General features: G+C 40.8%; 1 protein-coding gene across 2 annotated transcripts in view; it reads left to right on the top strand.

The window, feature by feature from the left end:
* CTTNBP2 (cortactin binding protein 2) overlaps positions 1–23,218 on the top strand; it is a 148,571-nt gene that overhangs the window by 92,169 nt on the left and 33,184 nt on the right. For both annotated transcript variants that reach the window (XM_039220946.1, XM_039220945.1), the window contains 5 exons: positions 1,777–2,031; positions 12,160–12,277; positions 16,413–16,688; positions 18,824–18,919; positions 20,162–20,241. In XM_039220946.1, the coding sequence (XP_039076877.1) occupies positions 1,777–2,031; positions 12,160–12,277; positions 16,413–16,688; positions 18,824–18,919; positions 20,162–20,241 (825 nt within the window). The remainder of the gene's footprint in view (positions 1–1,776; positions 2,032–12,159; positions 12,278–16,412; positions 16,689–18,823; positions 18,920–20,161; positions 20,242–23,218) is intronic.

Here is a 23,218-nt window from a genome sequence, read left to right as displayed (position 1 = left end):
GGGTGGCTTAGTCGGTTAAGCGTCCGACTTTCGCTTAGGTCATGATCTCGCGGTTCGTGGGTTCGAGCCCCGCGTCGGGCTCTGTGCTGACTGCCAGCTCAGAGCCTGGAGCCTGTTTCAGAGTCTGTGACTCCCTCTCTCTCTGACCCTCCCCTGCTCATGCCGTCTCTCTCTCTCCTATAAATAAATAAAAATATTTTAAAAAAACAAAAGGGGAATGGAAAATTGAAAGTTTTTCAGAAATGATTACATAACCTTTGTAATATAACAGGAAAAAGTCAAGAGATTTGACTAGGGAAGGTCAAGAGCACTTATACTCTGGTGTCTAATTAAGGCTGATAACCAAATAAAGGTGTCTGTAGCCCCAAAGAAACAAGCCCTGAAATGCTTTACCTAGCTGAAGTATGCCTGAGGACTGTAAGGTATCCCATTTACTGCCCAGCCATGGTCTTATCTTAGCCAATTTCATGGACAGGAAGTACACAACCAGAGAAAAATCTGCTGTATCAAGGGAAGCTTTAGCCAAATGATCAGAAGACTCACTATAAATGTACCTTTAAAATAATGGGGTAGAAGACAGGAGAAAAACAGACAGTAAGTGGTTGCTTACTTTACTTACAGAAAAACTGTTTTTCTCCTGTCTTCTACCCCATTATTTTAAAAAAGTGTACTCTAGCTCACTGAAAGATATTTAACATAGCAATATGAAATGCCACATGAAAAAAAAAATAGGCCAAAAGGAAAATAAAGCCCAAATGACAGATCACCAAAATAATTGTTCTTTTATGAAAGTCTTAAAAATGTAATGAAGACAGGTACCTGAGGGGAAGGAAGACCCTATATAATAGTGAGAGACTGAAAAGGGACCAAGATTTTCCCTTGAAAAGTGCTTATCAAGCATCTGAATCACCCAGAGGGCTGGTTAAACCACAGATTGCTGGGCCTCACCTATCCATCTTTCATTAGGTCTGGGCTGAGGCTCAACAACTTTAATTTCCAGCAAATTCCCAGGTGATGCTGATGCTGCTGGTCTGGTGACCACCCTTGAGAACCCCTACCTTAGGAAGGGATGCCTGAGTTTACTCTAGCAACCTGCTAAATCAATGATGAAGGCTTCACAGCAATGCATTCTAGAGAATGGGCCTAATAATTTTACTTGGAACATTTCCTAAGCTTGCATTTATCAGTTTCCAACTGCAATCCCAGAACTCTCAGTAGGGGCCCATAGCATCTCATAAAATTATTTGGTTTTGTTTTTTCTATATGTCTACCTTTTCCGTATTGTCTAGAATTTTTCCTTCAGGAATCATTGGCATAAAACTTTAAGATCACCAGTTAAGTCTCTGCACTATAAGTAAAACTGGCTTATGGCAGCATTCATTTAGTACATTACTAATAATACCCTACTTGGGTATAAATTTTTAAAAATATTTATGTTAAAGTTCATTCTCTTTTGTAATCCTACATGGTAATTTCGTTTTGCCATACTTAGGCCATAGTTACCAGCTTGGACAGTACCTGTTCACTCCAAATAGTTAACTGTTAAGTGGAAATTCTTACAAAATAGCAAACATGAGTCATAGCATTGGGAAATATGGTAATTGACAGAGGTCAGAGAACTTGACTCAGCTCATCGATGATACTCAAGATTGGAATGCCTGCTTTTCCCAGCCCAGTGGTTCATGCCCAAGAACATTTAGAGGTGAACTTTAAATAAGACTGTTCTCAATATTAATGTTGTAATCAACCCTTTCCTCCTGGTCCTTTTATCTTCAGGATGGCTGGACACCAGTTCACGCAGCTGTGGACACTGGTAACGTGGACAGCCTCAAGCTTCTTATGTACCATAGAGCACCAGCTCGCAGAAACTCTTTGCATGAGGAAGAGCCCAAGTCAGGTGACTTTGACTTGGATCAAGGAGAAGAGAGTCCTGAAGGCACATCCAAGCCTGTTGTTCCTGCAGACCTCATTAACCATGCTGACAGAGAAGGCTGGACCGCAGCCCATATTGCTGCTTCAAAAGGTTTTAAGGTGTGTCTGGTAGCAGCTGGCCTCATTACATAGTTGTAACTTGATGAGTGACAACATTGTCTGCTATTGACTGAGTGTATTTCAATGGAATGATTGGAGACTGAGTGATAACCATTGCAGGAGATAATCACCTACCAATATGAACTGAAAATTTTTCTGTCCAGTAGTATTTACAATCAACCATATGTGAGACTTCTTATAAAAATCATACCTGGAGTTTGTTAATAAATGTGGGAGTAATTTCAGACCTTTTTTTCTTATCTCTTATAAAATTAGGAGAAAGAGTTTGGTGTTGATTTAGTCTCCTGGACTGTTTGATTCAAAGGCCAAGGCCTTGGTACTAGTTAGGGTGAGAGCCAGGATTCAAATGCATGCCCTTGACTCTGAACTACCTCATTTATACCCTTCCTGTGCTGTTTTACTGATAGATAAGAGGGAGCTCGAGATTTCACTCATCAGAGTAGAAAGTGATTCTGATTATTAAGGAAACAATATAGTATGCCATTCACTCATGCCTCTTTTTTTCTGTTTTGATCAGTTTAGTGATAATATAGCTTAGCAACAGAAAGCTATTAGGAAACTCCTAGTGCCAGGCACTGTGTAAGCTAATATTTGCATGGATATTTATACCATTAGCTAACTCCTAGTTCAGTGGCAAGAGTATAGGACACAAGACAAGTGTAGGATAAAAGAACACAAAAAATTATAAGAAAGGTAATGGGCATGTGGTTGGTATACTATAAAAATGCAAATTTTATTTTAGTTTTTGAAAAAAGATAATGCACATATTTCAGGAAGCAGAGTTACAGGAATGGTAGGCTCAGAAATGGCTGTTTCTGGAGGCAGTGGAAGTGATTTGGGCCTTGCATGGTGGGTTAACTTTGCCACTCATCACTGGGATTGGAGAGTAGTTGAGATCGGGGAGCAGCAGGAACAGACTGGAAGTAGGGAGGTGGGCTGAGCACTGGCTGAGCTGATGAGGGGTAGTGAGAAGTAAGATGGGACTGGGAGCTTCATAAGATGGCATGAGCTTCAGTGACGCTGTAAGGAGTTGGGGGGGGGGGCTTTATTGAAAGGTCTTGTACAAAGGAGCAAAATAATCAGCTCTGTAGTTTGAATGATTAATTTAGCAACAACATATAGAAGATTGGAGGTTATGAAACAATTGGTATGGGGCGCCTGGGTGGCTTAGTCGGTTAGGCGTCCGACTTTCGCTTGGGTCATGATCTCGCGGTTCGTGGGTTCGAGCCCCGCGTCAGGCTCTGTGCTGACAGCCAGCTCAGAGCCTGGAGCCTGTTTCAGTCTGTGACTCCCTCTCTCTCTGACCCTCCCCTGCTCACGCTGTCTCTCTCTCTCCTAGAAATAAATTAAAAAAAAAAATATTTAAGAAACAATTGGTGGCAGGGAGAGAGACTAGGTGAAAGATGAAGAGTGTGGTAGAAATAATGAGACACATTACAGACCAGAAATGTCCATCGGTTGAAGACAGATGAGATGCAGGAAAAGAGGGAGCTGACATGAAGGGGAATAGTGACATTCCCAGAAAGAGAAGAGGCGTCATTGTGATCAAGAAGATAGAACGTGGGTTTAGACATGCTGGATTTAAGTGCTGAGAGGTTCATCCAGATGGAGATCTCTGGGAATAGCTAGAAATTGCATTTGGAGCTCCTGGTTAGGTAACTTCCTGTTATGATCTAGAACAGAAGCTGTTCATTTCAGACTTTTTTTTTTTAAGTGAGGAAAAGGCATGATTTAGTTCAATGTGAAGATATTGCTTGTTAGCAGTTTTCTTCCATATTACCCTTTAACAAAAAAATACAGAAATTTTGTGAACTTGATAGACCTGTCTTGATTTGAATGGGACACAGTACATATGACATCAAAGTTTTTAAGAGACAAAGATGTGAAATGTGAAAAGTTTACATTTGAAAATGCACTGTTAATCTAAGACAGTGAATCTCATTTGATGGTGGAAGGGTCCATTGAAGGGGTTGTTCTCAACCTCTTTCCACCCCCTCGAGAAATCTGAAGATAGTACAAAATGCTACTGATAGTGGATTGTGCACACACTCAACCTGGAGGCAAAAAAATAAAGCAAACCAAAGAAAACCTGAGCATCACTGATCTAGAATGTTCAGCTGCTGAACCTCTCAAGCTAGGCAGAAAGAGAAGCCACTCCCCAGGGTGAGTTACCCTGCAGGGTAGGACACTTGTATTCCCGCTCAGCTCTTTTATTGTGAACTCCTTATTAGTCCTTGTGCTCTTTGTAATCAAGGATGGTATCTTCATGGATCCCCAGGCCCCTGGCACAGGTAGATGCTCTGTCATTGCTGAGTAAAGGGAAATAGAACCACTTTCGCTCATAGACTCTCCCTGTATTCTCTTTAAGAGGCATCAGATAAATTTTTAAAGAGAGATTTTTAAAAGTGATCATGACTGACAACATTCGCACACTGCTAAGTAAAATCATAGATTAAAATAATAGATTTTTTTTTTTAGCCCTGGAATGGAGACTTCATCTTCCAGTCTAGCCTCTTCATTTTATGATTAGGACATTTAATCCCTGGAGGTAGTAGTAGAGAGAAGTTGGGAATGAAGCCCAGATTGCCTGATTTCATTATCTTCACACTGTACCATGCTGCCTTTCCTCCTAGTCAAAGGTATTGGAAAGTACTTCTGCATCATTGGCCTAATACAGTGTTCATATCCTGGCTGAGATAGTTCTCCAGAGAGGTAATCCATTTACAACTAAGTTGCTAAGACTAATTTTCTGAAAAAATTAATTACTATTCTGACTTAATCATCATGTGGGTGCAAGATTCTATCGTGACTACAGTAGATTAAAAAATGAATGTCTTTTCCTCTGTAGAGCAGCATATATGTGTCTGATCTGTGTCAGCTGGCGGTATGTCATTACCCAAGAAGATGACTTCAGTTTCTGTGTGTTTTTCAGTAAAGAATTGTGGGATTTTACAGCTCAAAGGAATGTACCTCATCCAGTCCAACCCCCTCATTTTGCAGATGAAAAAAGCAAGTCTCGAAAGATAGTGTAACTAATTTCCCAAGGTCAGTTCATGGAAGATCAGATTCCCAAATCAGTTGTTTTCCCACTACAGTCCTTGCTCTTTCTCCCAATGATTAAGTGATTTATGCAAATCACTATCTAGTATTTGGTAATAGGAGTACGTCTCTCTAAAGCTGGCCTGTGACTAATCATTGAGCATAAACCTTTGTTTTCATCACGGCAAATAGAAAGGAGAGTTTCTTAGTGAACTCTGGTGTCATCAGCCGTTTACATGTCAAATTCCTGCAGCAGGAACATTTTAAGGAGATTTTATGAATTTGATATCTCTGTTGTTGAGGTTATCACACAAAGAGATTATTTGGAGCTGTATGTGGTTTTGACTGCAGAACTAAATTATAATTCTAGTTGATGTGTATTACCAAAGCTGGTGACTTTCTCTCGCTCAGGCTTTTACTCAGTCTCTCTGGGTTAGTATGTTTACTATTTAATACAGTCTCCTTCCTCTGCTTCCAGAACCCTGCCCTTTCCTCACTTTCCCTCTGATTCGATGACCTGACTCTGTTTTCCTGGTTTTTCTCTTTTGTTAAACCATAAACAACACCCATACTCCATTTACAATCAGCTGGTCCTATATTTTTAAAAATCTTTTTTAATGTTTATTTGAGAGAGAGAGAGAGGGAGGGAGAGAAGGGCAGAGAGGGAGGGAGAGAAAATCCAAAGCAGGCTTCAGGCTCCGAGCTGTCAGCTTGGATCCCAGTGCAGGGCTCGAACTCATCAAATCTCTACACCTGTTTTTTTTGCCTGTCTTCTAGACATTTATTTCCAACATCCTGGAAGCTATCTGTGGGCAGGCCTGCTATCCTCTGGTCAGGCAGTGGACCTCTTTAGGCCATTCATGCATTGTGTTAGGATTGTGGTGTGCCTGATACATTTACCCAGGGATCGTCAGGCATTTCCTGTCACAAAGTAGCATCCATCCCAACGGGGTGGTCTGGATGAGGTGTGTGTCTCAAGTATATAGGCCCACATGGGCCCCCAAGATTTAGGTTTCCTCTCCCTGGGTCATGGCTGCAGAGAAAAAGATGATAGGAGTCACTAAATTTCTTCCTTATCACGCACAGTTGAGTAACTGGTTGTGAGAGGAGAAAGATACCTGTGAAGTTGGGCCAGCTCTCTGGAACTAGACGTTGTTCATGATAAGTAGAAATCTATTCTTTGGAATCTGTTTTTGTGCTTTTGATTCTCCATGATTATTTCCTTTTTTCCCCTTTTATAAAAGTATTTTTGGAAAAGCAGACTGACTCAGCTGTTGGTCAACAAAGGGAACGCTGTTGTTTTTTTTGACTTTTATTCCAGAGTGTTCAGTGCAGAGTATTGCATCCTTGCTTAATTTGAGCAGGAGGGATTAACTGACAGGATCCTAAAGGATTCTTTTATTTTTTTTTTTACGTTGATTTATTTATTTATAGAGAGAGGTGGAGGGGGGGAGCACGAGTGAAAGAGGAGCAGAGACAGAGAATCCTAAGAAGGCTCTCCACTATCAGCACAGAGCCCCATGTGGAGCTGGATCTGATGAATGGAGAGATTGTGATCTGAGCCGAGATTAAGAGTTGAACCCTTAACTGACTGAGGCACCTAGGCATCCCTCAAGGATTCTAATCTAAATTAGCCAACGAGAGTCACCCCTCACCCGACACGTGGACTCTCCCATGTTTTCCACTACCATCTTTCGTGGGTCTGGGTTTTGACCCTTTTCCTCTTCATGCTCTCTGTACTTTTTTCCTTGGATGACTTTTCCCCAGGTTATAATCTATAAAGATTCCGAAATTTTATCTTTAGCCCTACCTAACCATTTTCTGAATTTATCCAACAAGGTCTTATTCAGGAGGGCCACAGTTTATAGCGCTGATAACTAGATACCTAGAGCAGCAAAGTCCTTTTGCCCTGTACAGTCGTCGTTTATGCCTGTCATCCTAGTGTAATTGTTAACAGTGCCCCCTTTTTACTCTTGCAGGTGCACCAGTTTGGGCGGTTGTATGGTAACCCCACTGACGATCATATTCTTGTTTGCTTCCATCACACTGCTAAACATGGCTGGGTCACTGGGTTCCCATGTATGTGCTCCTTAGCCAGTCTCTTCTTTCTTGATCCAGCACCATCACCTGCCATCTGTGTTTACTTGCTCCTTCTTCCTGGCTTAATGAATTCAGTTGATTGGTACAACTCCAGATATTTTGCCTTCACAAATGAATTTTGAATATGTCACCTCCTCCGTATCTCGTGGGCACTACCCTGGGGGAGCCCTCATCATCCTGTGTCTGTGTTGTGCAGGCTCTGCCAGTCTCCTCAGCTGCTGTCTCTCTACTCCCTTAGCCTGCCTCAAGAGGGGCCTTTCAGACAGGGGAACTTGCTCATGTAATTTTTCTGCTCCGTGTCTTTCCAAAATTCTGTCACTTCCAGGAAAAGTTCCAGGCCTTTATGATGACAACCAGTCCCTTCCTGATCTGGACTCAGTTTACCTCCACAGGGACACCTCCCCTAATGTGTTCTCTGCTCTAAGCAGGCACTGCTGGGCTGCTGTGCAAACATTCTGTGCTCTCTCTTCTCTCCCTGTCTTTGTGTCTGCTGTTCCCATTACCTCAACTGGCCTCTTCTCCTGTCCTGACCTTTCCCTGCCTGGAAAACCTCTCAGCTTAAATCCAGGCTTCCAGAAGCTAGGTGTTCCCAGGGCACCTCTCCATACTTCACTTAGAGCACTTATACTTTAATTTTTTGTATGCCTGTCTCTCTTTCCACCTCCTCCCCCCAAAAAAAATCACTTTTCCATCTTCATATGCACTGTGTCCAGCAGAGTCCCTGGCCTGCAAGTACTGAGTATTTGCTGAATTGATGAGCGAATGGACTGTTATTACAGTTCTTTCTTACCGATCTTCCTATCACCCTTCTTTCCAGTATGTCTTCCCAAGGCACCAGTTGGTTTTTAGAATCAAGCTTATCATGGCACTTTGCTACCTGAACATATGCTCATGCCAAAAGGAAACGTATCTTCATGCCCTCCTTAGAACTCAGCCCTTTACAGCTGACTCCAACTGTCTTCATCTTTGGCCACTCCCGCTAAATCTACCTTCTTGCTTATGCCATTATTTCCCATTTTAACAGCCTACATCTCCCCTGCCCTGCAAGACAGTGGGCACAGCCACACCCCAAGGGTGTCCCCAGCACCCACATTGGCCCATCTGTGCATTTGCAGATCGCTTGTGCTCTCCTTCCCTTTGCCCATTGTCAGACTCTCAGTTCCGTTCCTTGACTTTGGTCATATATCAAACTCTTTGGACTTGGGGTTTCTCCTTAGTATCCCTGGCACTTCTACCTTGCTTCTCCACTCTCCTTCAAAGGGTATGACAAAGATGGGTCATTAACTGCCAACATCTCCTCTCCCCTTCCCCTCTAATGATCCTGCAGAGTTCTAGACTCTTGACCACTCAAAATAAAGATCACATTCTCCAGCCTCCATTGCAGGTAATGAGGCCACCTACCTAAGTCCTGGCAAGTGGGATGTGAGTGGAAAAATTAAGCCGAAACCACTGCGTTTTAAAGTCTCTTTTATAACTGATGTATTGCTATCATAATTAATAGGACTTTGGCTTAACCCTACTCTTCCAGATCTCTTGCTTAGCATCACTTGGTCAGACATCTTGCCCAATTTAGGCCCTTGGAATTCCATTTCCAGTAGCAGTGACTGGCATCACAGCATTTGTCCTCTTCACAAATGGCGTCCATCACAGAGAGAGCTTAGATTCCTTTCTCCACCTTTCCCTCCTTTTCCACATAGTACAACTTCGGACATCACCTCAGTGGCATTTTCCCCATGTCTGTATTACACTCTGTGGTCCTCCATGAGAAGCAGAACTGTTACCTTACTCATAGTTCCCACCCTCAATTCTAACAGAGCACCTGGCAAGTGCTTAGTCCCTCTTTCTTAAAGTTGTAGGGATTAAGGAGCACTCAGTACTTGCCAAGTGTTGGAACTGTGCCTGGTACTTACTATGAGCTCAAGTAATTGCTCTGATGGTGCTTGTTAAGTGTGATTTGGGGGGAGGTTTTCAACTTCTTTGTGTTCTCCATGGAGCCAGCATGGAATAGAATTCACACTTGTAGTGGGTTTGGATATGCTTCTGTTATCCTCATGGGGACTGACATCTTGTGCTTCCTCATAGAGAAAGTCACTGCTTATGTTCTTGCCCACTGACCTACCTGAGTAGAATAAAAATTATATACAACCCACTTTGAAGGTCAGAGGTAAAAGAATCTTAAAGATTTTTCCTGAGGGGGTTAAGCATCTGACTCTTGATTTAGCCTCAGGTCATGATCGAATGGTTTGTGAGTTTGAGCCCCATATCAGGTTCTGCGCTGACAGCGTGGAGCCTGCTTGGGATTCTCTCTCACCTTCTCTTTGCCTGTCCTCTGCTCCCTCTCCCTCTCCCTCAAAAAATAAATTAACAAAAAAAATATTTTGGTTGAATCTTTTATTATTTTTCATTATAATTTGAAGTAGCATCACCTAGAATTAAGATCAGTGACATTTGTTGATGTGTTGTAATTTCTAATCATTTAATTGAATATTTCAAATTGGTAATGATTATGTTGATTATAATAATAACAGCAGCTAATAAATATTGAGAGTTTAGTGCATGCCAAGAATGTGAGCTTTTTATGCATCTTTTCTTTTAAGTCACACAACAACCATATGAAATCTAGATATTTAAAGATAAGGAAACTGAAACAGAAAAATGTTAAATGATTTAGCAGAAGTCAAGGATAAAATCATTTATATTTGCAGAATTAGGGTCCAGGTCTGTTTTGGCTCTTACCTGCTTTTGCTGCAAGTACTAACTTGCATAATAAATGTATTATTTTTATCTCTTATCTGAGAATTCACAAAGATTAGTGCTCAGATTCTGTTCTACTTAATTTTTCATTAATTTCTAAATCAACATTTCTGAATTTACTACCAAATACATTTACTGGTATGATACAAATTAGTCATAACAGTTTGATAAGAACCATTATTTATATATTTGACTTTGTTTTGAGTTCATTTCTTTTTTAGGGGGGTTTTGAACTTGAACCCCAGACCCACCTATGAAAAACAGATAACAGTTGTTAGAGGAAATCCCTCCAACCTGCTCAGGGACAGTGAGAAACCAATGTTCTTGTCTGTTCCCTTTTTAGCTCCTCCATTTTAGGGGTCCAAAGACCTAGTCTCCCATCCCCCCAGCATCTGGAAAGATTCCTGACATCAGCTTTGACCTCAGACCAGCACTGGCTTCCTATTCAAATTTCACTTAATTTGTGGTTTAGCTTACAGTCTTTTCTTTTGACCCTTAGGGATTTTCTGTACTTCCTTATGAACTCTTATATAAAGTCTGTTTTGGGGGCAATATGAAGCACTTGGAACTCACATATACATCTGGTGGGAGTGGAGATTGGTATAGCCTCTTCTAAAAGCTCTTTGCAGGATATACTGACCTAGAACAACGTACACATATCCTGTGACTCAGTGGTCCGACTCTGTACATATACCCAACAGAAATGTGTCCATGTGTCCATCGAAGGATGTGTATTAGGATGTCCATAGTGGATCCCAGATGTCCATTAACAAGAGAATGGATAAGTAAATTGTGTTACATTCATATATACCACACATGGAATACCTCACAGTAATTTTTAGAAGAAGGATAAACTATGATTAGTCCCAACATATGGATGAGCTTTATAGACATTATGTTGAATGAAAAGAAGCCAAATATAAAAGTGAAACTGCAGTATGATTCCATTTATATTAAGTTTATAAATTGACTAAACCAGTCTCTGATATTAGAAATCATCATAGTAGTTACCTGGGGGGGGGAGAAGGTAGTGATTGAGACAAAACATACAGAAGGCTTCCAGAGTGCTTCTTACATAATTATGTTCATTTTGTGGTACTTCTCCAAGATTATGTACTTTTCAATGAGGATAGTATATGGCAATAAAAACATTTACATAAAGGAAGGGGAAAAGTGTGTTTCTGTGTTTTACAAAACAGAAAAATGTTTTATAGAAAAATAGACGACTTTCAGACCACCTGGTTTACAGAAGTGAAATCAACCCAAAGCCCGTGTGCGTGTGCGTGTGCGTGTGTGTGTGTGTGTGTGTGTGTGTAGGGAAGAGATGAGAAGGATATTTGGTTTTTGGTTGTTAGTTTTGTTTTATGGTTCCTGGTCTACTCAGTTCTGTGCTGATTCTGGTGGGAAATCAGTAAACAAATCATCAAGTAGTAAAAGTTGATATAGCAGAGGTCCTTAATAAATATCCTGATGTTATTTCCTTCCATGCAGTTATTTACTTGCAAATGTACATATATTGTTCTCTACTTTGTTGTGAAAAATTTTGGAGAACTAAGATTTTTTGTTATATAGGTTACTGCTTGTCTGATGGGGATTTCCTGAAGCAAAATAGAAGAAGAAAGAGCTGGCAAAGAGAGCACATAACTTCAGTATCTATTGGGAATATTTTTCTAAAAACTCAATCAACACAGTGTTGATATTTTTCATATAAAAAAATAAGAGCATAAGATCTCAGATATAAATGTGCTTGCAAGGACCGTGAGACAGAATTGTTACAGGGGGAACCCTGCACTTACATGACCAGGGAAACAGTTCATTGTCTGGTGCAAGGAGCACCCAGATGTAGCAAAGTCCTCTGGCTTTATATTGCCAAATTACCATAAAAGGATACTGTCTGCTGAAGCCAATTTCTTTCTTAATTTCACTTTGCAAAATGAGTGATTAGTAAGCTGTTCTTTTTCTCTCGAAACCTAAGAGGCTGTTCTGAGGAGCAGTGTTTTGGTCCTGTGATTCACATTTGAATGAAGCACACTCTTTGCTTTCCATTTTGAGCCACTGTTTAAATTAATGTGTGTATTTGGATGCTGGAATTGAAATACAATTTCTGGCTGAGAATTTCTGAATTGCTTCTTACAGGCAAATGACTTTTCCCTTGGATTTTTCACTTAAGTTTATTCATTTGGACATGAGGTAATAGAGCTCTTACCTTTCCAGAACTGCCTGGAAATCTTGTGTATGCACGGAGGGCTTGAGCCAGAAAGGAAAGATAAGTGCCATCGGACCGTGCACGATGTCGCCACTGATGACTGCAAGCATCTGCTGGAGAATCTGAGTGAGTGCCATTCGCAGCTTTGTACCTTCTTCACCCACACTGCTGGCGCCTCTGGCACGATGGGATATATTAATCCAGCTACAGTTTACTCACCCTCTGCTTAGCTTTCTTTGAACCCTAGTAACTACAAAAACATTTTATTGATTTCTAAATGTGGTAATTATTTTTTTCCATGTAGAATGGAAATGCTTTTTACAGAATTAGTTGCTATTAAAATAATGCTAGATCTTTGGGATGCCTGTGTGCCTCAGTCATTTAAGCCTCTATCTCTTGGTTTTGGTTCAGGTCATGATTTCATGGTTCGTGAGTTCAAGCCCCACATCAGGCTCTGCTCTAACAGTGGAACCTGTTTGAGATTCCCTGTCTCTCCTCTTTCTCTCTCTCTCTGTTCCTCCCCTACTCCTTCTCTCTCTCTCTCTCTCTCTCCCCCTGAGTAAATAAAAAACATTTTTTAAAAAAATTAAATAAAATAATGCTAGATCTTCTTTGTATTTTAATAGCCTTGGACAGTATTTAAATAATTATTGCTCTTCTGATTTAGATTGTCTCTCTAAACTATGAGACTAATAGGGTATGAAGAGTCATGGCTGGGTACTTTGCCATCAGCTGATCAGATGAATGTAGGCAAGTTGGCCATCTCTCAGCCCCTGGCTAGGTAGGTACCTGTCTGTGAAGGTAATAGTTGATCTTTTGAGTCTCTTCCAGCTCTGAGAATATATACTCCTTGGCACATGTTCTGAAAGGTTCACTTGTGGGTTATGGAATATGGAGTTTCAGATTGTACAAAATATTATGACTTCTTACATCAAGATTCTCACTCAATCCATCCAATCAGCCAGTGGTATCAATAATTTGTCTTTATCTTACATCCTGACATTAAGACAGAAAATGAACAATACACATAAGAAACAATTCATTATATGGTATGTGAGACAGGGATATGTGTTCTGGAAAACACTAGGGAGGATGGGGAGTATGAAGATGAGTTTCAGCTTGGGGTTTATTTGGGTTTTTTTTAGTTTATTTATTTATTTTTAGAGGGGCAGGAAGGGGCAGGGAGAGAGAATCCAAAGCAGTCTCTGTGCTACCAGCACAGAGCCCGATATAGGACTCGAACTCATGAAACTGTGAGATCATGACCTGAGCTGAAACTAAGTGTCAGCCACCCAGGAGTGCCTCGGTTTCAGGTTTTAAAATGATGGTCAGAGTAGCCTCACTTGTAAGACATTGAAGCAGATACTTGAAGGAGCTGAGCAGAGCAGTGATGTCAATACCTCAGGGATGAGATTTCCAACCAGAACATCTTCAAGTGGACAGAGGCCCTCAAGCAGGAGCATACCTGCTGGTCTGAGGAACCGTGAAGAGGTCAGGGTGCTGGTTTAGAATGAGTGAGCCCTCACCCTGCCCTCTTCAGAGGAGAGAGAAGTGACAAGAAGGGACGGGGGTGCAGGTCTGATCTGGCTGAAATTTGTAGGCCATTGTAAGGTAACCATCTCCATGTTCACGCTTGAGAGTGATGGGATCTGATACACATTTTCATAGTATCTGTGGCTGCTTTGTTGACAATAGACTGTAGGAAGTCACAGGCAGAGTCAGGGAGATGTGTTAGGCCCTTGATGTCATCTTCCAGTGAGAGATAACAGTGACAGCTCAATCTAGGATTGTTGCTGAGGTGGTGAGAGGTGGTTGGTTTCTGGATACAGCTGAAGGTAGAGTCAGTGGAACTTCCTGATGGATTGAATCTGCAGTAAGAGAGAGAGAAGGGGTTCATGTATAACCCCAAGGTATTCAGCCTGAGTGATTAGCAGGATGGAGTGGCCATCACCTGTCAAGGCGGGAAGAGGGGGGAAGGCTATGGGTAAAGCAGATTTTGCTAATGAAGACCAAGAGTTCCATTTCGGAGTTATGAATTGGAGATGTCTGTTAGGATATCTGTGTGGAGACACCAAGTCAGCAGGAATTCCAGAGATGAGTATGAGCTGGATACATAAATCTGAGAGTCAGCAGTTTAAAGATGATGTTTAAAGTCCTGGGACTAGTTGAGATCACTAAGGAAGTGAACACAGAAAAAGTAAGAGAAAGGAGCCTTGCAACACTCTGTCATTAAGAAAATGGAAAACGTGAAAGCACCAGCAAAGGAACAGCCCAAAAGAGTGACTGGTGAGGTAGGAGGGATCCTGTAGGACCCTATCAGAGAACAGGGAGAGATCAGTTGTGTCAGATGCTATTGATGAGAACTAATAATTAAATTTTTTAACATTTATTTTATTCATTTTGAGAGAGAGAAATATAGAATGAGTAGGGGAGGGGCAGAAAGAGAGGGAAACAGAATCCCAAGGCAGCTCCGTACTGTCAGCACAGAGCCCAATGTAGGGCTTGAAGTCTCAAACCGTGAGATCATTACTTGAGCTGAAACCAAGAGTTGGACGCTCAACCGATAGGTGCCCCAAGAATTATTGATAATTGGAAAATAATCTAAGTAGTTGGTTAATAGAAAAAGCCAGTTGAAGAAAGGAATCCTAAAAATATATATTTTAAACATTTTATGTTAATTTTAACATACAGAGATTTCTTCCATCAATTTTTAGGTACAATTTTTTACTTTAGTATGGTTTTGCTGACAGAAGTTGCACATATTCTTATTTGAACAAGCCACACATTTATGCTTCATCTATGATTTCTAGTGTTTGAGGACTTAAACGTATTTGTAAAGCAAAATATAGGTAGATCTGTCTAAAGATAACTTTTTTCAGGGCACCTAGGTGGCTCAGTCAGTTAAGTGTCCAGCTCTTTTTCTCTTTAGGTTGTCATCTTGCGGTTTATGAGTTCGAGCCCCTCCGCACTGTCAGTGCAGAGCCTGCTTGGGATTCTTTCTCTTCCTCTCTCTCTGCCCCTCCCCTGCTCAATCTCTTCCTTCTCTCCTCAAAATAAATAAACTTTAAAAAAATTAAAGATAATTTTTTCTTTCTTTTTTTTTTAGTTTATTTATTTAGTTTGAGAGAGCAAAAGTGAGTAAGAGGGGCAGAGAGAGAGGGAGAGAGAGAGTTTGCACAGTGCAGAGCCTGATGTGGGGCTCAAATTCATGAACTGTGAGATCATAAACTAAGGTGAAACCAAGAGCCATCCAGGCACCCCAAAGATAATTTTTTCTGGCTTTATGTAGTTGTCTAATCCATACCTCCTTAGGTGACTTTTTTTTTTTTTTTTTAGCAGCACCTTCTTTATTCGGTGTCTCTAAAGTGTTCAATTTTAATTTTATAGGAATAGTAAGTCATTTCATCAGTTTATGGAATATTTAATTTAGTAATTACAGTAATGAGTTCAACAGACATAAAAGATTAGGGAATAAACACAAGTGACTCTTGGTGAGCACGTAATTCAGTTCATGAGAACAGGATTGCATGGGGCGCTACACAGCTCGTTGGGGCCTCAGTCAGTTGGTGTCACAAAGATTGGAAAGATCATTTAAAAAGCTTCAACTGCACTGTTCACTATTTACTAGTCACTGGTGTTTACCACATAACCGATAGTGTGTTAAATTCATTTCAAACATGAGTTCATTGAGTCTTCATAAAATTTAATAGCACATTCCTAACATTTTATAGAAGGAATCGGGGTATAGAGAGATCAATTTACCAAGTACACATGGCTGGTAGGAGGCTGACCCTGAGGCTTAGACCAAGGTCTGTAGGAGTCCAAAGCCACTATCCTAAACACGGTAACTTCGACAACTGTAACCTGCCTTATTTATGATGTTATCAATGCAGGTGAGGAGAAAGGCCAATACAGAGAATTCAGGGTCAAGAAAGGGCTCTTGTTTTATCAGATTTTTTTTTAAGAACTTGAGAGTCTTGCTGAAGAGAAGTCAATGAAGTACAAAAGGCCAAAGATAAAGACAGATATTTCAAGCAACATGGTTCCAAAGAAGCTGTGAAGAGTTTGGGAGGCCAAAGTTTACTCCAGTAGAAGAACATCGGGTGATAGTATCTAAAGATATTCTTTAGATAGTATCTAAAGAAATACGATAGCTGCCCTTTGCTTTGTTTTTGGAATGTTCATTTCTGCTTATTTTATACAGGTTTTGCTGGTTTTTCTTATCAAGATTTTTCCCCTAATTCTTTTATTCTTCCAACAGATGCTCTTAAAATACCCTTAAGTATTTCAGTGGGTGAGATTCAACCAGACAACTATGGTTCCGATGACTGTGAATGCGAATACACAATATGTGCTTTAAATATCCGCAAACAGACATCATGGGATGATTTTTCAAAAGCAGTGAGTCAAGCTCTGACAAATCATTTCCAAGTAATCTCCTCTGATGGATGGTGGAGTCTGGAAGATGTGACATGTAATAACACCACTGACTCCAGCCTTGGCCTCGGTACAAGCAGTGTGCGATCCATCATGCTAGGTATCAGCAATCCTGTGATGAAGAGAAAGTTGAATTTCTGGGTTTATTTCTGTTTATGAGCTCCATAACCTAATACTTAGTTCATTGATTAAATACATTGAGAGCTCACTTGTGGCAGCTGCTGGTGCTGAAAAACTTGAGTATTCACAATGTGGCCATTACATAATGTTGCCTGTTAGTGTAAAAAATGCTTTTGTGCCTCAGATAATACTCAGAGAGTAAAGAACAAGAAAGTCCTTGATGAGGCTTTATGATTGCACTTGCTCCTCTGATAAGTGCAAGAAACCACCCACACTGCAGCTGCCTGCTGGTGTACAAGCTCTGAATGCAGCTCCAGATTTGTACTTGTCCTAGGCTAGGGCTTTGGTGCATCAGCACCTTACCTCCAGGACAGGAGTCCTAAAGAAGTCTAGAGTTGGAAGAAACCTATTCATTGAAGATATGGTCAAAGCCCCCACATGGGATGAATGAGGGTGATAACTGGTTATTTCTGTTTGATAGGCACTGTGAAACAGACTCCGAAGAACTTATAAGATTTGATTTCTGGGGAGCATAGTAAGTGCTCTCTAAATGTCTCTGGTTAGTTTGTTTCCTCTTGAACCAGGAGAACGAACATCTGTGGGGAACCTGCTATTATTTCAGAACTGTGTTGGGAGCTTTATAGACAACACCTCAACAAGTCCTTACAATAGGCTCATTTTACAAATAACTAAACTAGTTACAAGGGGACTTGCCTGAGGTCACACAGCAAAGCACCAAAGCAAACAGGATTCAAACCCCAGTCTGTGTGTAGGAAAGCCTACTTATTTTCAACAGCACTATGTTGCACAAGAATAGTCAGGGTTGAGGAAAGGGTGAGTTTCACCATGATTTTAATATATCAGCTTATTATATCAGAAAGTGTTTTATTCTCTTAACTTATATATGCTAAGTCATTTTCAAAAATATATTTTACGAGTTTTTAAGGCAGATAATTCATGACAACTTAATTTTATGGATCTTTGGCAAGATCATTAAAATAATTAAAGTTTTTACAGAAGAATCATTGTATAGTTAAATAATTGCATTAAGACACTATGTTATAAATGATTATCAGGAATATATTCTACCCACACAATGAACTGTTATTCAAGGTGTGGTTGTGCCCAGGGGTCTACTAAATGAAATCAGCACAGACTTGTTTCGAAGAAAATGGCTCTTCACCATCAGTCTTCATCCAGCTCACCTGGAAACAGGCATACACAAATGGATATTTACCATTTATCAGAGAGATTTATCTCTGTGAGGAGTACATGCTAAGGTGTGATAGTGCCAGTGTTCATATTTGTGTAGGGTACGTAGTGGCGTTTCAGATCTAAAGATCCTTGACTTCTGTGGGTAAAGGGGTTCGTTTAGTGCCTAGTTGTAGCTGCTTGATAATGGTAACCATGACATTATTTATTAATGTATTTATATAAGTGACTTTACTGTATCTAGAACCTAACTAGATTAAGGGGACCCAAGTCAACAGATAAACCAGTGAGTTACAGTTGGGGTATGTGTTTGTGGTGGGAATATTTAAGAATTTAAGATCTGTGGATAGGAAGGGAGGAAACAAGTACTTACTACCAATCTGTCCCTAGAGTAGAAGTCGAGGAAGTGGGACCCTTTCTGAGCAAGCATGAGCAGAGAGCCTAGACTGTGAGAAGGCTTCCTTTATGCTCAGCCCCTGAAGTTACCTATGTTTTCTGGAATCTAAAAAATGTTGGAAAGGGAGCAGATCATAGAGGACCTGTTACTTTACCTCATCCAAAGTGCTTAGACTTTGTGACGCAGGCACCAGAAGAACCGTGGGAAGTTATCATCAGCTTTGTTCCTGAAAACTCAACCCTAGAAATATTTAGTACTATTTTTGTTTTCCACATTTCTCTCTACTCCTGAAAACAGCTTTGGAGAAGCCTCTTGTTTGAAGGCCTGCCTTTTGACCTTTAACAGACATTGTGTTAGGGAGTTAACTCCTATGTGATGGTTTACATATTCTGTGTGTGCCTCTGACAGTCTAAACTCTAGATTCCACAGGAGATTGTACATTACCCCTTATAAGAAAAATTACTTTGAAGCTACTTTGACATTTTATTTCATTTTCTTGAATTTAGGAAATGTGCCATGGTCAGCAGGTCAGAGCTTCGCCCAGTCCCCATGGGACTTTATGAAGAAGAATAAAGCAGAGCGAGTCACAGTGCTTTTATCAGGTAAGAGTAGTCCACACTGAGGCGATGTTGGCAGTGTTGGCTCCGTGATGTGTCATGGTGCTGGTTCTTAACTCTGCATGTTTCTGTCCTGCGTTCTCCAGCAATGCACGTGTGCCCCCTCTATTAAGTAATTAGATGTTTTTTGAAACATTTCATTAAGAAGAGGAAAAATCAAAAGCCACGTTTCTGACACCTGTGGTGATATCCATCCTGACCATTGATTGCTGTGATTCTGATCACCTCTCTCATTAGGAACAGACCAGAAGCTAAACTTAATGTACTGAGAGAGTGACAAGAGACCATGTTAAAAGAAATGCCTTCTGTTACTGTCAAGTCCAGTGTATGATGAATAAGATTCTTTTAATGGTACAGGTAATGTTTAGTGAGCACCTACTATATGCTAGGCCCTGTCATTTACAGCACATTACAAGTATAAATTCATTTAATCCATATAACAGCCCATTAAGATAAGTATTTCTGTTTACCCTCATTTTACATACAAGGAAGTTAAGGCTTAGAAAGATTGGTTTTCTTCTCTAGAGTTATAGAGCTAGTGAGTGTTAAAGGAATACTCCATGTCACAGCCCTTAACTCTGAAAGGGATTTTATCATGTATTTCCCATATTTGGGAATGGATTCTTTAAAAATTCAACTAATAAAGTTATATTCTATTGTTTGAATTACCTACTGAAGTTGGGGGAAAAAGTATGAGACTATCCCAGAAAATTCCTTCAGGCTTAAGCAGTATATTGAGAGAGTAGCAGAACTTGGAAGGGAAGTGAGGGAGATAGAGTTTGGGAAAGAACATAAAGGGTAACTCCCACAACTGTGCATGAATGCTGTCCCACGCTAGAACTTTCAGAGGGTTGGGATTATCTCTGATAACACTTGCTTATAAATAGTAAAATTGAATCCAGGAATCGGAGGAGATACTAACTACAGTATTCCTGCTGGAATCTGAAGGCCGTGGCTGTGCTGGACAGGAGAGATGGGTGGGCTTCCCAGGGGAGGGAAGGGCTGCTGGGGAGCTCTGGGGAACAGTGGCGGTTTACCAGCCAGTGCAGAGTGTTGAAGTATTTTCACAATGGTAAATACGAAAGGGACCTCTTGGCCACATGTCGGCTCTGGCTACATAAGTCAACAAACATTATTGTATCTTCTTTGAGAGTTTTTGTTGTGTCTTGATCATTTGTATTTAATAAGGAAGAACCAATTTTCCTTCTGTGTATTGCTTTCTTCTAGGTCCTCAAGAAGGCTGCCTCAGTAGTGTGACTTATGCATCAATGATCCCTCTTCAGATGCTACAGAACTACCTGAGGCTGGTAGGTGGATGCTGCCAAGTGAAGTCTTAGAGTCCCATCCCTGACCCTGGAATATTGGGTGGCCTATTTCCATGTCTATAAGAGTGTGAGCCCCCACTCACCCGTGCCCCAACCCCTAGGATCTTCCCCAACAGCCCTTTCCCTAGAAGGTTCCTGGTCACTAAGTTCTGGATTTCTATCACAGTCATCCAGGTGTTCCCTGCCTGGGCCCAGGGACCACCTGTCACCTGTGAAGTGTTGTGATTGGAGCAGGACAAGATTGTCTTTCCCCAACCTGGACTTGACATCAAGTAACTGATCATCAACCATGAAAGAGAATGGTTATAAGTATCACCATGCATTGCTGTAAACTTTCATAATTTAGAACGAAGTTAAATAGGCTAGAATGAGTTAAAAGTATTGATTTGGCCACTTTAACAGAAACCAAAAATTGTAGCTTGAACATCAGAGAAGTTAATTTTTTCCAAACATAGAAATCCCAGCAGATGAGAGAGTCAGTGGGGGGAAATGGAGCAGGGTGACCCTGACCCCTGCAAATGTCAGCAGCTTCTCTCTCAGTGGGCCACTGTGACCTGGGGTATTATTTGGTCAGAGAGTCACCACTCCCACCCCGAGGTTCTAGCCTGGGAGAAGAGCCTGGAGGGCAAGCCCCTTCCTTTCTGGGGCCTTGCACACACAGTTCCTACCCACAGCCCACTGACCAGCATGTAGACACACGTGCACCTAGCTGGGATATGTGGTCGCTGCCTGGGCAACCATGCACCCAGGGAAAACTAATTCTATTATTACAAGAAAGAAGAATATGATTATCAAGAGAAAGTAGCAAATTCTAGACAAGTGGTGAATAAATGTAATGCTTTACTTTTGTCCAGTACTTACTGCATGCCAGACAATATGCCAGATGCTCATACACATCTTATTTATTCCTCAAAACATCCCTGAGAGGTAGGTAGCATCATCCACTTTATAGACAAGGAAACTGAAGCAGAGAGGGAAAATAATGTGCTCAGGGACACGTGGCTAGTGAGTGATTAAGCTAAGACTGTGCACGCTTGGATCTCTGTGAGATCTATCTAAAACTAATATTGAAGGTGTACAACTTTAAGCAAACATTCATTTTGCCTGCTGCCTTAATTTGGAAAGTTTTCTGTTTTTTGTTTTTTTTTTAATGAATGAGTTTGCCAATGGTCCTTTACAAAAATTGTTTCCATTAACTATGAATTGATGTCTTTGTTCCCCATGAAAAGAAGTACATATTCAAAACCATTCTATTGATCTGGCCAAACCCAAAGTTGAGAATGACTTTTGTCAAAGCAGCTGCAATAGCACCAAAACATTAAAAAGCTTTACAGTTTAGAAGAGATGGCCGTCCTGTAATGCTGAGGCTTTAACTTGTTTTCTTTGTTATGTGTTCCTCCCTACAGCTTCAAAGTAAGCCTGAGGGTGACATACAGTGGGAGGGAGGGTTGCCTTCCTCCCTTGTCTTAGTGAAAGTTGAAGTTGTGTGACCAGTTGGTTTTCAGAAATGTGAGCCTGGGCTCCCAGTAAAATGAACTGTAGAACCTCTTCTCTCCCTTCTCCTTTTCCACTTCTCAGCTTCTCTGCACCAGGGAAGGTTCTGCTCAGGGCTTTTCATTCACCCAGATGACAAAATGAACAGAGGCGTGATGCAGCAGATTTTAACTGTACAGGAACCTTGGCTGAGCCCATCTGTCAAAGTGAAATGCCTGCTAGTTCATTATATACAGAATATTCCAAGTACATTTGTCTGTGTGCTTCCTTATGCATCAGCCATGGTTTAACTACCAATGACCAACAAACCAGAGACTAATTAGTTGTTAGTTCTATTCTCAATGAGTGTTTTGCTTTTTTTTTTTTTTTTTTTTTTTTTAGTTTTGGGGTTTTTCTTGAGAGAGAGTCCGAGTGTGTGCGCTCGGGGTAGGGAAGACAGATTCTCAAGCAGGTTCCATGACCAGCATGGAGCCCAATGTGGTACTCAGTCTCACAACCATGATATCATGATCTGAGTGGAAATCAGCAAGAGTCAAATGTTCAACCAGCGGAGCCACTCAAGTGCCTCGTTTCTTCTTCTTTTTTTTTAAATGGTGTTATTTTTAAATACTTTTGTTGAATAGTTAAAATAATACAAATCTTAAATCTCCATTCTAAGAGTTAAGGAAACACTTGATTGAGTTTTGAATCACTAATAATTTGTTATGATCGTTGAACTTTGTATATTAACTCAGACGTTTCTCAGCCTGTTGCAGTTTTTATTAACTTATTTGCAATCTTGTATTATAATACTTCAGTGATTATAAATAATTATCATATTAGAAAAATTCTTAAGTAGATCATCCTAATCTGAGCACTACTTTATTTTTTTTTATTTATTTATTTTTTTTACAAATAGTTTATTGTCAAATTAGTTTCTACATAACACTCAGTGCTCATCCCCAAAGTGCCCTCCTTCATGCCCATCCCCCCTCCCCCCCACATCCATCAGTCCTCAGTTTTTGTCAGCATTCAAGAGTCTCTCATGGTTTGCCTCTCTCCCTTTCCCCCACCATTTCCGCCCTTCTTCTCCCCCTTGGTCCTCCGTCAAGTTCCTCCTAATCCTCCTATACGTGCAAACATATGGTATTTGTCCTTCTCTGCCTGACTTATTTCGCTCAGCATAACACCCTCAAGGTCCATCCATGTTGCTACACATGGCCAGATTTCATTGTTTCTCATTGCCATGTAGTATTCCATGATATAGATAAACCACATCTTCTTGATCCATTCATCTGTTGATGGACACTTAGGCTCTTTCCATGTTTTAGCTATTGTGGAGAGTGCTGCTATGAACATTGGGGTACATGTGCTCCTATGCCTCAGCATTTCTGTATCCCTTGGGTAAATTCCTAGCAGTGCTATTGCTGGGTCATAGGGGAGTTCTATTGTTAGTTTCCTGAGGAACCTCCACACTGTTTTCCAG

Source organism: Hyaena hyaena, unplaced genomic scaffold (assembly GCF_003009895.1).
Source record: "Hyaena hyaena isolate Hyena2069 unplaced genomic scaffold, ASM300989v1 scaffold_927, whole genome shotgun sequence".
Classification (NCBI taxonomy): Eukaryota; Metazoa; Chordata; class Mammalia; order Carnivora; family Hyaenidae; genus Hyaena; species Hyaena hyaena.
This window is presented reverse-complemented; position numbering and strand designations above follow the sequence as displayed.